This window comes from Procambarus clarkii, chromosome 20, assembly GCF_040958095.1.
Source record: "Procambarus clarkii isolate CNS0578487 chromosome 20, FALCON_Pclarkii_2.0, whole genome shotgun sequence".
Lineage (NCBI taxonomy): Eukaryota > Metazoa > Arthropoda > Malacostraca > Decapoda > Cambaridae > Procambarus > Procambarus clarkii.
Window position 1 is genome coordinate 32217880 of NC_091169.1, and position 16544 is coordinate 32234423.

The 16544-nt window shown below is 39.4% G+C and overlaps 1 protein-coding gene across 1 annotated transcript in view; it reads left to right on the plus strand.

The window, feature by feature from the left end:
* The first annotated feature begins 4689 nt into the window (after nucleotides 1-4689).
* The window catches only part of LOC138366802 (uncharacterized protein PF3D7_1120000-like), a 67253-nt gene continuing 55398 nt past the window's right edge, over nucleotides 4690-16544 (plus strand). The window contains exon 1 of the mRNA XM_069328086.1: nucleotides 4690-4875. Within this exon, the coding sequence (XP_069184187.1) occupies nucleotides 4690-4875 (186 nt within the window). The remainder of the gene's footprint in view (nucleotides 4876-16544) is intronic.

Consider the following 16544-nt stretch of genomic DNA (forward strand, 5'->3'; position numbering starts at 1 on the left):
TATTCCTGGACCTCGAAAAAGCCTTTGAACTGGCTAGCGCCCCAGCTATTCTCTGCTGCCTCATTGACAAAGAGGTCAGAGGCAACCTGCTCTCCTGAACCAAAAACTGTCTCATAAACAGAGAAGCAAGAGTAAAACTTCATGGCACAGTCTCTGAGTACAAAAGACATGAAAATGGTACACCGCAAGGAGGTATTCTCAGCCCTCTTCTCTTCAACTGTTTAATGGAAAGAATAATGAGGTTGAAACTCCCACATCACTGCAGGCTGCTAAACTATGCGGACGACTTTGTCATCATCATAAAAGGAAGGGATGCGGCGCGCCTTGCACCCAAATGCTTAGACTGCATCAGTAAAGAGGCAAAACAGATTGAGATCAAACTCAACCCCTCAAAGTCAAAAGCCATGCCCATAAAAATAGCGAAGCCCAACATCCAACTCACAGTACAGGATCAACCAATAGAATGGGTCGACACCTATCAGTATCTAGGAATAATCCTGGACACACACATGAATTTTAATGCTGAGGTCACTTACTTGAGAGAGCGAACTGCGGCCCGGACGGCAATCCTCTGGTCGCTAACCTCCCTTTCTGGAGGAGCCAATCTGCAAGTCCTTCGCACATACTATGTACAGGCAGTCAGATCAGTGATCGATTATGCCGCACCTGCACTCACAAATCTATCACACCAACAGTGGAAAAAGCTTGAAGTTGCCCAAAACAATGCTATGAGAGCTGCACTGGGAGCCCCCATGTGGACCAGGCTTGAAACTCTTAGACTAGAGACGGGTTTGCCCTCTCTACAAGAAAGAATATCACAAAGGACAGCTACAATTATCAGTAAGATAATTATTTCTTCTGATCCAATCCCAGTACGGCAGGCCTTGGTGGTTGGACTAGGCCAAAACAATGGAAACTCTTGGGTTGCAAGAGCAGGAAAAGTCCTAAACAGACTACATTTAAAAAACATGATTCTTGATAGAGAGGGTGATCATCCACACCCAAATTACACTCCTTCCGCGCCGTGGGAAGAGCCTACTTTCAAAATAGTAATAGAAAGTCTCCCAATGAAAAAGGCTGCCTATGATCCGACAATCCTAAGGCGCATAATAGAAGAGCAAATGTATAGCATAGCAGTAGCAGGAGCCACCCACATCTTCACAGACGGATCGGTGGACACAGAAAATGAGAGTGCTGGCGCTACTCTTTGCACGACCAGCGTTCAGGCATATTGGAGACTGGGAGGACTAGTATCATCAACCCAATCTGAGCTGTTTGCCATACAACAGGCATTCGCATATGTGATTGCACAAAACACTCAAAATGCAATCATACACACAGACTCAAAAGCTGCACTTCAAATACTAGGACAAAAACAGTGGAAAGATAATGTGGAAATAATTACCACCAATTTGTATCTTGGAGCAGTCGCTAAAGGCAAAGGACTCAACATAACTTTAAACTGGATCCCATCCCATATTGGAATCCCATTAAATGAAAAAGCTGATGAAATTGCTAAATTGGCAACTCGTCATCCAGTGATACATAAAACAATTCAACCCAGCCTAGAGAACATAAAAAACATCATCACCAAAAAACTCTCACATCTCAACAAAGTCTACCTGCACCAGAGAATAGCTGAAGGTTCGCCATCTGCAACATGGTATCTTCAGGCAACCAAATTAGAAAGGTTAAATATCCCAAAAGGAATCCACAGGGAAATAGCAGTTAGGCTATATAGACTACGTCTAGGTTACAGATGCAACTGGGAGATTGGTGAACCCCGACAGAGAGAGTGCATCTTCTGCCAAACTGTCACAGAAAAGCCATTACTTCACTATCTTCTGGAATGTGAAGCAACCAATGACCTTAGAAGAGCTTTAAGAGTTCCTGAATCATGCAGTGGCCACCCTGAAACCATTAACACAGCCACTCTCCTGGTCAACAAAGGTGTCCAGCAGCTGGACACCCTCATAAAGACTGTGAAGCAGTATCCTCCCCCGCGATAACAGCTTGATGGTTAAATGCAACCTCAGAATACTGAGAAAAAAAATTGTACCACTTACGGGCTATTCATGCCCGTGCCACCTCTTGGGTGGCTTAATCTTTATCAATCATTATCAATCAATCACCTTTATTGTATTATCGCCTGACCCAGTGCAGGTATAAAATCAACCAGCATTGTAAGATCTGTTCACTTGAGAATGAACCATGGAGGTTCGAAACGTTGTGCAAATTGTATAAATAAGTGTAATTCACTCTATAGTAAATCACTTCTTTTCTTCACCTTAAAGTACGAAAATGAGTTTTGGAGAACTCCTATTTCAACTAAGCCCTGATGCTAAGAAAATAGTTAGAGGGATAGAAGCCCTAAATCAGAAAATAATAAATACAGAATATGCGGTCATTTTCAATGAAACATGTTTGAAAGAAAACCTGCTGCCAGTATACACCAATATATATATATAAATATACATATAAAACACGAAAAATAAATACGTGACTAAAAATGTGACCGTGCCAGACCACGGAGGAAAATTGAAACAGGAATTTCCTTAAGTACTTTCGTATATTAATACGACAGACTCCTCTGAAGAAGTATTAATATACGAAAGTACTTAAGGAAATTCCTGTTTCAATTTTCCTCCGTGGTCTGACACTGTCATATATATGAACGTGTATCAGATGCTTGATCGTGAATAAAATGTTTAATAATGTATCAGATGTTTGATTGTGTCAGGTGCTTGACCATGCGTCAAATGCTTCACTATGTATAAGAAGCTTAACCATGTATCAGATGCTTGACAATGTATCACATGCTTGACAATGTATCACATGCTTGACATTGTATCAGATGCTTGACATTGTATCAGATGCTTGACATTGTATCAGATGCTTGACATTGTATCAGATGCTTGACATTGTATCAGATGCTTGACATTGTATCAGATGCTTGACATTGTATCAGATGCTTGACATTGTATCAGATGCTTGACAATGTATCAGATGCTTGATAATGTATCAGATGCTTGACATTGTATCAGATGCTTGACAATGTATCAGATGCTTGATAATGTATCAGATGCTTGATAATGTATCAGATGCTTGATAATGTATCAGATGCTTGATAATGTATCAGATGCTTGATAATGTATCAGATGCTTGATAATGTATCAGATGCTTGATAATGTATCAGATGCTTGATAATGTATCAGATGCTTGATAATGTATCAGATGCTTGATAATGTATCAGATGCTTGACATTGTATCAGATGCTTGACATTGTATCAGATGCTTGATAATGTATCAGATGCTTGACATTGTATCAGATGCTTGACAATGTATCACATGCTTGATAATGTATCAGATGCTTGATAATGTATCAGATGCTTGATAATGTATCAGATGCTTGACAATGTATCACATGCTTGATCATCTGATAGAGATGGTGTTGTGAGAGAACCAACGTTGCTGCTCCCAGTCACAAAAGGAAGAATATCCGCAGTTCCGATAGTAATTGCGATTACACTCCTGTGACCAAGGCCAACAGGAAGAACCACTTCACTAGGACCTATTGAGAAAAGATGACTCTATCGATAAACTCAGCAATTACCCAGATCAAATCACCGCTGAAAATAGCACATCATGTTCAGGGTCAAGACATCGTATACCACAGTAGGGACCTTGTAAAAACAATCCTCAGCTCAAGATCACAGCAAAGCAAAGCCTCAGAGGTGAATACATTCTGATGCCCAAAGATGAAATAGCTTTAAATATTCTTATGAATCACAAGGAAGGCGACGAACTTAAGCCATAGGACAAAATAAGGAGAATCAATGACATCCACTATCCCCTGCACATAGTCCTAACTCATTTAAAAAAGCTGAATTATGTGGCGCCAGCAGAAAGATGCCAGGGGTAAAAACCACGAAGTAGGAAAACCGACAAACTCTAGTCACTGTAAGAAGACAGATTCCAGAGAAGCTTGATTTTGGCATTTGGAGCGGAACATGCAACAATGGGTATAAATTGGGTAGGTTTAGATTTAGGAAAGACTTGGGTAAATACTGGTTCGGTAACAAGGTTGTTGATTTGTGGAACCAATTACCACGTAACGTGGTGGAGGTGGGGTCCCTCGATTGTTTCAAACGTGGGTTGGACATGCATATGAGTGGGATTGGTTAGTTATAAATAGAAGCTGCCTCGTATGAGCCAATAGGCCTTCTGCAGTTACCGTGTTCTTATGTTCTCATGTTCCAACACAGGCCTTACACCCCACAGCCCCTCAGATGCTTCAAATGTCAGAGACTTGAACATCACATGGATAGTTACCAACGCCAAGTGAAATGTGGAGTCTGCAGGCTCAGTCTCCCACAAAAACAGTGTGGAGCTGTGGAGGGGGCCATAGGCCACATCGGCATGGAAGAGGGTGAGAAAGTCTCTATCCTGGACTGAGGGAGATTTGGGGCCACCAGGAAATAGTCCAACGTAATCGCTCCCTTATTGCATCCAGTAAGAACACTCAGGGCAATAAAGGCAAGAGTATCCGAGTTCCTACCGGTAAAGCCAAAAAGTATACAGTCCCCCAGCCAGCACAGCAGTAAGTAGTGCTTCCGCACAATTGGACTCTCTCTCTGGACAATTCATAGATCCATAGTAACTGAATTGTCCAAACCTTACTAGCAAAACATGGTATCACACAATCCACAGATTCAAAAGATAATTGAGGACAACCTTAAATTCCAACGAACTATATCCTCACCTTCAAGATCGCAGGCCAGAAAAATACTCTCAGTGTCAAGTGCATCAAGATCCTCTACTCCAATTCCAACTTCCATGGCGAGGTCATCTGACTCTACCTCCATGGATGTCAAGGTAATATCAACATGTTCCAATAACTAATAGAACTAAAAATCCTGCAATTGAGTGTGAAAGTGCTTCACACACAATTGCAACACTTGCAACGCATAATGGCAACCAAAGGTATCTGGGTACTACAAGAGAGGTGACTTACAGACGGATTAGAAACTTAAATCTCAGGTTATCAAAGCTTCTTCCTTTCTTGGGTCAACGGACAATCCAGGGGATGCCATTTATGTGAAACGTGACCTGATCTCCAAGCCCATACTCAGCCAGAGGACAGAGGTTATGGGTGTATCCATTGAGCTAAGACACGAAAACGTAAAGTATTTAATGTTTACATGTCTCCACGTGCTGAAATGGATATCTCAGTGTTATTTGGACAGGCGACCACCTCAAACACAATATAGTTTCGTGATTTCAATTCCCAATTTATGTTTAGGAAAAGCAGAAATTAATAATTGAGTCGCAACATGGTTTTATAAATGGCCGTTCATGTTTAACAAATTTGTTATCTTTTTATTCTAGCATAGTTGAGGCAGTTGATAGTGGTAAGGATTGTGATGTTGTGTTCCTTGACTTTAGCAAAGCTTTTGATACAGTGCCACATAAGGAACATAACAACAAAGGTAACTGCAGATAGCCTATTGGCCCATACGAGGAAGCTCCTATCTATAACCACCCAATCCCACTAATATACATGTCAAACCCGCGCTTGAAACAATCGAGGAACCCCACCTCCACCACGTTACGTGGTAATTGGTTCCACAAATCAACAACCCTGTTACCGAACCAGTATTTATCCAAGTCTTTCCTAAATCAAAACTTATCCAATTTATACCCATTGTTTCGTGTTCTGTCTTGAGTTGATATTTTTAATACCCTATTAATATCCCCTTTGTTATGTCCACACATCCACTTGTAAACATCTATCATGTCACCCCTAACTCTTCGCCTTTCCAGTGAATGCAATTTAAGCTTTATTAATCTTTCTTCATATGAAAGATTTCTAATTTGGGGAATTAACTTTGTCTTCCTATGCTGGACACGTTCAAGTGAATTTATATCTATTCTATAGTACGGCGACCAAAACTGAACTGCATAATCTAAATGGGGCCTAACCAGAGCAAGATATAGCTGAAGAACCACACCAGGTGTCTTGTTACTAACGCTTCGATTAATAAATCCCAGTGTCCTATTCGCCCTATTACGAACATTCATGCATTGATCATTTTGTTATAAATTCTTACTAATCATAACTCCCAGATCTCTTTCGCAATCCGACTTCGCAATCTCAACACCATCTATCTTGAGGTTATCTTGAGATGATTTCGGGGCTTTTTAGTGTCCCCGCGGCCCGGTCCTCGACCAGGCCTCCACCCCCAGGAAGCAACCTGTGACAGCTGACTAACACCCAGGTACCTATTTTACTGCTAGGTAACAGGGGCATAGGGTGAAAGAAACTCTGCCCATTGTTTCTCGCCGGCGCCTGGGATCGAACCCAGGACCACAGGATCACAAGTACAGCGTGCTGTCCGCTCGGCCGACCGGCTCCGATCTAGCTCGTATCTTGTAACTCTATCATCATTACCTAGCCTCAAAACTTTACATTTATTAGCATTAAACTGCATCTGCCAGTCTTTTGACCATTTTAAAACCCTATTTAGATCAACTTGAAGTGATAGCGAGTTTTCTTTCGTGTTAATTTCCCTACCAATTTTTGTATCATCTGCAAATTTGCAGATGTTGCTACTCAAACCTGAATCTAAATCATTTATATATATTATAAACAACAGAGGTCCCAGGACAGAGCCCTGAGGCACTCCCCTAACAATATTATCCCACTCTAACTTAACCCCATTTATACTAACTCTCTGTTTCCTTTGGAATAGCCATGCCCTAATCCAACTTAATATTTGCCATTTGTAAAACCATGTTGTGACTCATTTATTAATTTATATTTTTCAAGATGAAGACGAATTGTATTTGCAATTATTGATTCAAGTAACTTTCCCACAATAGACGTTAGGCTAATTGGCCGATCGTTTGACGCAAGTGATCTATCTCCTTTCTTAAAAATTGGTACCACATTAGCTACCTTCCATGACTCTGGCACTCTGCCTAACTCTATTGATTTATTAAATATGGTAGACAGTGGCTCGGAAAGCTCTTTGCATTCTTTAAGCACCCTGGCAAACACTTCATCCAGCCCTGGGGATTTGTTTGGTTTACTAATTTTATTTTTACTAATTGTTTAATTACATACTCCCTGGTAACTGCTAAACTAGTTAACCTGTCCTCATCCCTACTCACATAGACTTGTTCGGCTGAAGGCATATTGTTAAGTTCTTCTTTAGTAAATACAGATATAAAATATTTGTTAAAAATACTACTCATCTCTTTGTCATTATCCGTTATTTGACCTGTCTCAGATTTTAATGGACCTATCCTTTCCCTAGTCTTAGTTCGATATAACTGAAAAACCCCTTTAGGATTTGACTTTGCTTGCTCTGCTATGCGAACTTCATAGTTTCTTTTTGCTTTCCTAATCTCTTTTTTAACATTTCTAACCAGTTGTATGAATTCCTGTTCTAAACTGACTTCCCCATTCTTAATCCTTTTGTACATCGCTCTCTTTTTACCTATAAGGTTCTTCAAATTCTTTGTTATCCACTTTGGGTCATTAGAACATAAGATCAAAGGTAACTGCAGTAGGCCTATTGGCCCATACGAGGCAGCTCCTATTCTATAACCACCCAATCCCACTCATATACTTGTCCAACCCGCGCTTGAAACAATCGAGGGACACCACCTCCACCACGTTACGCGGCAATTGGTTCCACAAATCAACAACCCTGTTACTGAACCAGTATTTACCCAAGTCTTTCCTAAATCTAAACTTATCCAATTTATACCCATTGTTTCGTGTTCTGTCTTGTGTTGATATTTTTAATACCCTATTAATATTCCCCCTGTTATGTCCATTCATCCACTTGTAAACCTCTATCATGTCACCCCTAACTCTTCGCCTTTCCAGTGAATGCAACTTAAGCTTTGTTAATCTTTCTTCATATGAAAGATTTCTAATTTGGGGAATTAACTTAGGCATCCTACGTTGGACACGTTCAAGTGAATTTATATCCATTCTATAATACGGCGACCAAAACTGAACTGCATAATCTAAATGGGGCCTAACCAGGGCAAGATATAGCTTAAGAACCACACCAGGTGTCTTGTTACTAACGCTTCGATTAATAAATCCCAGTGTCCTATTCGCCTTATTACGAACATTCACGCATTGATCCTTTTGTTTTCAATTCTTACTAATCATAACTCCCAGATCCCTTTCGCAATCCGACTTCGCAATCTCAACACCATCTAGCTCGTATCTTGTAACTCTATCATCATTACCTAGCCTCAGAACTTTACACTTATCAGCATTAAACTGCATTTGCCAATCCTTTGACCATTTCAAAACCCGATCTAGATCAACTTGAAGTGATAGTGAGTCCTCCTCCGAATTCATTTCCCTACCGATTTTCGTATCATCGGCAAATTTGCAAATGTTGCTACTCAAACCTGAATCTAAATCATTTATATATATTATAAACAACAGAGGTCCCAGGACAGAGCCCTGAGGTACTCCACTAACAACATTATCCCACTCTGACTTAACCCCATTTATACTAACTCTCTGTTTCCTTTGGAATAGCCATGCCCTAATCCAACTTAATATAGCACCCCCAATACCATGAGCTTCTATTTTTTTAATTAGTCTTTCATGTGGCACTGTATCAAAAGCTTTGCTAAAGTCAAGGTACACAACATCACAATCCTTACCACTATCAACTGCCTCAACTATGCTGGAATAAAAAGTTAGCAAATTTGTTAAACATGAACGGCCATTTGTAAAACCATGTTGCGACTGATTTATTAATTTATGTTTTTCAAGATGGAGACGAATTGTATTTGCAATTATTGATTCAAGTAACTTTCCCACAATAGACGTTAGGCTAATTGGCCGATAGTTTGACGCAAGTGATCTATCTCCTTTCTTAAAAATTGGTACCACATTAGCTACCTTCCATGACTCTGGCACTCTGCCTGACTCTGTTGATTTATTAAATATGGTAGACAGTGGCTCGGAAAGCTCCTCTTTGCATTCTTTAAGCACCCTGGCAAACACTTCATCGGGCCCTAGGGATTTGTTTGGTTTTAGTTTTTCTAATTGTTTAATTACATCCTCCCTGGTAACTGCTAAACTGGTCAACCTGTCCTCATCCCCATCCACATAGACTTGTTCGGCTGAAGGCATATTGTTAAGTTCTTCTTTAGTAAATACAGATATAAAATATTTGTTAAAAATACTACTCATCTCCTTGTCATTATCCGTTATTTGACCTGTCTCAGATTTTAATGGACCTATCCTTTCCCTAGTCTTAGTTCGATATAACTGAAAAAAACCCTTTTGGATTTGACTTTGCTTGCTCTGCTATGTGAACTTCATAGTTTCTTTTTGCTTTCCTAATCTCTTTTTTAACATTTCTAACCAGTTGTATGAATTCCTGTTCTAACCTGACTTCCCCATTCTTAATCCTTTTGTTCCAAGCTCTCTTTTTACCTATAAGGTTCTTTAAATTATTTGTTATCCACTTTGGGTCATTAGTATTCGACCTATTCAATTTGTATGGTATACTACGTTCCTGTGCTTTGTTTAGAATATTCTTAAATAAGTTATATATTAAATCCACATCGAAATCCTCCTTTACGTCACCTGTCGCTGGGTTCATGTCTCGCTCCAAGACTGGCCCACACCCCATACCCAAGACTTTCCAATCTATTTGACCCAAAAAACTTCTTAGGCTATTAAAATCAGCTTTGCGAAAATCTGGCACTTTAACAGAATTTTCTCCTACAGGTCTTTTCCATTCTGTGCTAAATCTGATTTCTTTGTGATCACTGTTCCCTAGCTCACTCCCTATTTCGATGTCATTAATTTGTGTTTCCCTGTTAGTTAACACTAAATCTAAAATATTATTTTCCAGCGTTGGTTCCTTAATGTGTTGCGTAAGAAAGCAATCGTCAATTAATTCTAGAAAATCTTCTGCTTCACTATTCCCTGTTTTTGTTCACCCAGTTTATTCCACTAAAATTAAAGTCACCCATGACATAAATACTGTTAGATCTAGATGCTTTAGATATTTCATCCCATAGATACTTTGCTTCCATTCTGTCTAAATTTGGTGGCCTATATATAACTCCTATTATAATATTATTTGGTTTTTCCAAAACTGAGCCACACTGTGTGTGGCTCAGTTTTGATTCCCTCTTTGAGACTACATTTCAAATTGTCCCTAACATATATGGCTACTTCCCCTCCTCGTCTAATATATCGATCTGTGTGAAATAGTTTAAATCCATTTATTTGATATTCAGCTAATAGTTCTCTATTTTCTACATTCATCCACGTTTCGGTAAGTGCAATAATATCTATTTTTTCTGTGCAGACAGGAGCATTTAATTCGTTAATTTTATTTCTTAGACTTCTACTGTTAGTGTAATATACCCTAAGTGAATTGTTATTTTGAGGCTCTCTTTCTTTCCCTGATCATTTTGCCAATTCCTTTCTCCCACGAACACATACTTTTATTACCTTCTTCCTCCAAATCAATTCCCATACCACTATCTACAAACAGTTTAAACCCAAACAAACACCTCTAACCACTTCTTCCAACGAGTTCGCAACAGCAACAACCCCAGCTCTCGATAGATGCACCCCATCACAAGCATACATTTCATTTCTTCCATAGAAGTGTTCCCAGTTGTCTATGAAAGATATTGCATTTGATTTGCAATATCTTTCCAGCCGGCAATTGACACCAAGTGCCCTCGACATCCATTCATTTCCCACTCCCTTTCTCGGAAGAATGCCACATATGATCGGGATTCCTCCCTTGCTCCTAACTAATTCAATGGCTGTCCTGAATCTCTGTATTAGTTCCTCACTCCTAACTCCTTTGTTCTTATGTTCTTATGTTCTTAATTCAGTTTGGGTTGATGATACATAAGAACATAAGAACAAAGGCAACTGCAAAAGGCTTATTGGCCCATACGAGGCAGCTCCTATCTATAACCACCCATTCCCACTCATAAACATGTCCAACCGCGCTTGAAACAATCGACCCTATTGATTTATTTAATATGGTAGACAGTGGCTCGGAAAGCTCCTCTGTGCATTCTTTAAGCACCCTGGCAAACAGGGAGCCGGTCGGCCGAGCGGACAGCACACTGGACTTCTGATCCTGTGGTCCCGGGTTCGATCCCGGGCGCCGGCGAGAAACAAAGGGCAGAGTTTCTTTCACCCTATGCCCCTGTTACCTAACAGTAAAATAGGTACCTGGGAATTAGTCAGCTGTCACGGGCTGCTTCCTGGGGGTGGAGGCCTGGTCAAGGAACGGGCCGCGGGTACACTAAAAGCCCCGAAATCATCTCAAGATAACCTCAAGATAACACTTCATCCGGCCCTGGGGATTTGATTGGTTTTAGTTTTACTATTTGTTTAATTACATCCTCCCTGGTAACTGCTAAACTAGTCAACCTGTCCTCGTCCCCACCCACATTTATTTGTTCGGCTGAAGGCATATTGTTAAGTTCCTCTTTAGTAAATACTGATATAAAATATTTATTAAAAATACTACTCATCTCCTTGTCATTATCCGTTATTTCACCTGTCTCAGTTTTTAATGAACCTATCCTTTCCCTAGTCTTAGTTCGATATTCTTAGTTCTTAGTCCGAAGCGAATTTTGGTTGTGGGAGATTCCCAGGTGAGGTATTTAGACAGAACGTTTTGTGCCAGAGATAGGGGAAACAGATTAAGGGTTTGCTATCCGGGAGCTGGAATTGGTGATATTGTTGGAAGCATGAATGATATTATGACGGGAAATGGGAACAAACCCATTATTTGTATTAGTGCAGGGGGTAATGATGTTGGGCGAGTTAGGAGTGAGGAACTAATACAGAGATTCAGGACATCCATTGAATTAGTTAGGAGCAAGGGAGGAATCCCGATCATATGTGGCATTCTTCCAAGAAAGGGAGTGGGAAATGAATGGATGTCGAGGGCACTTGGTGTCAATTGCCGGCTGGAAAGATATTGCAAATCAAATGCAATATCTTTCATAAACAACTGGGAACACTTCTATGGAAGAAATGAAATGTATGCTCGTGATGGGGTGCATCTATCGAGGGCTGGGGTTGTTGCTGTTGCGAACTCGTTGGAACCAGTGGTTAGAGGTGTTTGTTTGGGTTTAAACTCTTAGTAGATAGTGGTATGGGAATTGATTTGGAGGAAGGAGGTAATAAAAGTATGTGTTCGTGGGAGAAAAGAATTGGCAAACTGATCAGGAAAAGAGAAGGGCCTCAAAATAACAATTCACTTAGGGTATATTACACTAACAGTAGAAGTCTAAGAAATAAAATTAACGAATTAAATGCTCTTGTCTGCACAGAAAAAATAGATATTATTGCACTTACCGAAACGTGAATGAATGTACAAAATAGAGAACTATTAGCTGAATATCAAATAAATGGATTTAAACTATTTCACACAGATCGATATATTAGACGAGGAGGGGGAGTAGCCATATATGTTAGGGACAATTTGAAATGTAGTCTCAAAGAAGGAATCAAAACTGAGCCACACACAGAAACTATTTGGATAGAATTAAACGAAAAACCAAATAATATTATAATAGGAGTTATATATAGGCCACCAAATTTAGACAGAATGGAAGCAAAGCATCTATGGGATGAAATATCTAGAGCATCTAGATCTAACAGTATATATGTCATGGGGGACTTTAACTTTAGTGGAATAAACTGGTTGAACAAAACAGGGAATAGTGAAGCAGAAGATTTTCTAGAATTAATTGACGATTGCTTTCTTACGCAACACATTAATGAACCAACGTGGGAAAATAATATTTTAGATTTAGTGTTAACTAACAGGGAAACACAAATTAATGACATCGAAATAGGGAGTGAGCTAGGGAACAGTGATCACAAAGAAATCAGATTTAGCATAGAATGGAATAGACCTGTAGGAGAAAATTCCGTTAAAGTGCCAGATTTTCGAAAAGCCGATTTTAATAGCCTAAGAAATTTTTTGGGTCAAATAGATTGGAAAGTCTTGGGTATGGGGTGTGGGCCGGTCTTGGAGCGAGACATGAACCCAGCGATAGGTGACGTAAAAGTGGATTTCGATGTGGATTTAATATATAACTTATTTAAGAATATTCTAAACAAAGCACAGGAACATAGTATACCATACAAATTGAATAGATCGAATACTAATGACCCAAAGTGGATAACAAATAATTTGAAGAACCTTATAGGTAAAAAGAGAGCTTGGTACAAAAGGATTAAAAATGGGGAGGTCACTTTAGAACAGGAATTCGTACAACTGGTTAGAAATGTTAAAAAAGAGATAAGGAAAGCAAAAAGAAACTATGAAGTTCGCATAGCAGGGCAAGCAAAGACAAATCCTAAAGGGTTTTTTCAGTTATATCGTACTAAGACTAGGGAAAGGATAGGTCCATTAAAAACTGAGACAGGTCAAATAACGGATAATGACAAGGAGATGAGTAGTATTTTTAACAAATATTTTATATCTGTATTTACTAAAGAAGAACTTAACAATATGCCTTCAGCCGAACAAGTCTATGTGGGTGGGGATGAGGACAGGTTGACTAGTTTATATTATCATAGCAATATGGAAGTTGTAGTGAAGGACCTGGTGACTCTAGTGGGAGCCCTGAGGACAGAGTTGGACTCTCTGCGGGAGGAGGTGCGTCAGCTTAAAAAACAACGAGAAGTAACGAAGGAGGAGACCAGCAGTAAAGGGACCTCGTCTTGGAGAGTTGCGAAAGACAGGGGCCTTAAGAAGACTTTGATAAAGCCGCCTTCAAACGCCATAGCAACTTCAAATTCATTTGACGTTTTGGAGGACGAGTGCTGTGGAGAGACTGTGGATCGCGCAAAAGGGAAAGCAACGAAGAGAAAGGAAGCGCAGGCCCCTCAGAAAGTAAAGGAAGTACCTAAGCAAACATTAGTTGTGGGAGATTCCCAGATAAGGTATTTGGATAGAACGTTTTGTGCTAGAGATAGGGGGAACAGGTTAAGGGTTTGCTATCCCGGAGCTGGCATTGGTGATATTATAAACAACATGAATGATATTATAGCTGGTAATGGGAACAATCCCATTACTTGCATTAGCGTGGGAGGAAATGATGTTGGTCGAGTCAGGAGTGAGGAACTGATTCAGAGGTATAAAACAGCCATAGAGTTAGTTAGGAGCAAGGGAGGAATCCCGATCATATGTGGCATTCTTCCAAGAAAGGGAGTGGGAAATGAATGGATATCGAGGGCACTTGGTGTCAATTGCCGGCTGGAAAGATATTGCAAATCAAATGCAATATCTTTCATAGACAACTGGGAACACTTCTATGGAAGAAATGAAATGTATGCTCGTGATGGGGTGCATCTATCGAGAGCTGGGGTTGTTGCTGTTGCGAACTCGCTAGAAGAAGTGGTTAGAGGTGTTTGTTTGGGTTTAAACTGTTAGTAGATAGAGGTATGGGAATTGATTTGGAGGAAGGAGGTAATAAAAGTATGTGTTTGTGGGAGAAAGGAATTGGCAAAACGATCAGGGAAAGAGAAGGTCCGCAAAATAACAATTCACTTAGGGTATATTACACTAACAGTAGAAGTCTAAGAAATAAAATTAACGAATTAAATGCTCTTGTCTGCACAGAAAAAATAGATATTATTGCACTTACCGAAACGTGGATGAATGTAGAAAATAGAGAACTATTAGCTGAATATCAAATATATGGATTTAAACTATTTCACACAGATAGATATATTAGACGAGGAGGTGGAGTAGCCATATATGTTAGGGACAATTTGAAATGTAGTCTCAAAGAGGGAATCAAAACAGAGCCACACACAGAAACTATTTGGATTGAATTAAACGAAAAAGCTAATAATATTATAATAGGAGTAATATATAGGCCACCAAATTTAGACAGAATGGAAGCAAAGCATCTATGGGATGAAATATCTAGAGCATCTAGATCTAACAGTATTTATGTCATGGGTGACTTTAATTTTAGCGGAATAAACTGGTTGAACAAAACAGGGAATAGTGAAGCAGAAGATTTTCTAGAATTAATTGACGATTGCTTTCTTACGCAACACATTAAGGAACCAACACGGGAAAATAATATTTTAGATTTAGTGTTAACTAACAGGGAAACGCAAATTAATGACATCGAAATAGGGAGTGAGCTAGGGAGCAGTGATCACAAAGAAATCAGATTTAGCATAGAATGGAATAGACCAGTAGGAGAAAATTCTGTTAAAGTGCCAGATTTTCGAAAAGCTGATTTTAATAGCCTAAGAAATTTTTTGGGTCAAATTGATTGGAAAGGCTTGGGTATGGGGTGTGGGCCGGTCTTGGAGCGAGACATGAACCCAGCGATAGGTGACTTAAATGGGGATTTCGATGTGGATTCAATATATAACTTATTTAAGAATATTCTAAACAAAGCACAGGAACGTAGTATACCATACAAATTGAATAGATCGTATACTAATGACCCAAAGTGGATAACAAAGAATTTGAAGAACCTTATAGGTAAAAAGAGAGCTTGGTACAAAAGGATTAAAAATGGGGAGGTCACTTTAGAACAGGAATTCGTACAACTGGTTAGAAATGTTAAAAAAGAGATAAGGAAAGCTAAAAGAAACTATGAAGTTCGCATAGCAGGGCAAGCAAAGACAAATCCTAAAGGGTTTTTTCAGTTATATCGTACTAAGACTAGGGAAAGGATAGGTCCATTAAAAACTGAGACAGGTCAAATAACAGATAGTGATGAAGAGATGAGTAGTATTTTTAATAAATATTTTGTATCTGTATTTACTAAAGAGGAACTTAACAATATGCCTTCAGCCGAACAAGTCTATGTGGGTGGGGACGAGGACAGGTTGACGAGTTTAGCAGTTACCAGGGAGGATGTTCTTAAACAAATAGTAAAACTCAAACCAAACAAATCCCCAGGGCCGGATGAAGTGTTTGCTAGGGTGCTTAAAGAATGCAAAGAGGAGCTTTGTGACCCACTGTCAACCATATTTAATAAATCAATAGAGTCAGGCAGAGTGCCAGAGTTTTGGAAAGTTGCTAATGTGATACCAGTTTTTAAGAAAGGAGATAGATCACTTGCGTCTAACTATCGACCAATTAGCCTAACGTCTATTGTGGGAAAGTTACTCGAATCTATAATAGCAAATAAAATTCGTCTTCATCTTGAAAAACATAAATTAATAATTGAGTCGCAACATGGTTTTATAAATGGCCGTTCATGTTTAACAAATTTGTTATCTTTTTATTCTAGCATTGTTGAGGCAGTTGATAGTGGTAAGGATTGCGATGTTGTATACCTTGACTTTAGCAAAGCTTTTGATACAGTGCCACATGAAAGACTGATTAAAAAAATAGAGTCTCATGGTATTGGGGGTGCTATATTAAGCTGGATTAGGGCATGGCTATACCAAAGGAAACAGAGAGTTAGTATAAATGGAATCAAGTCAGAGTGGGAAAATGTTGTAAGTGGAGTGCCTCAAG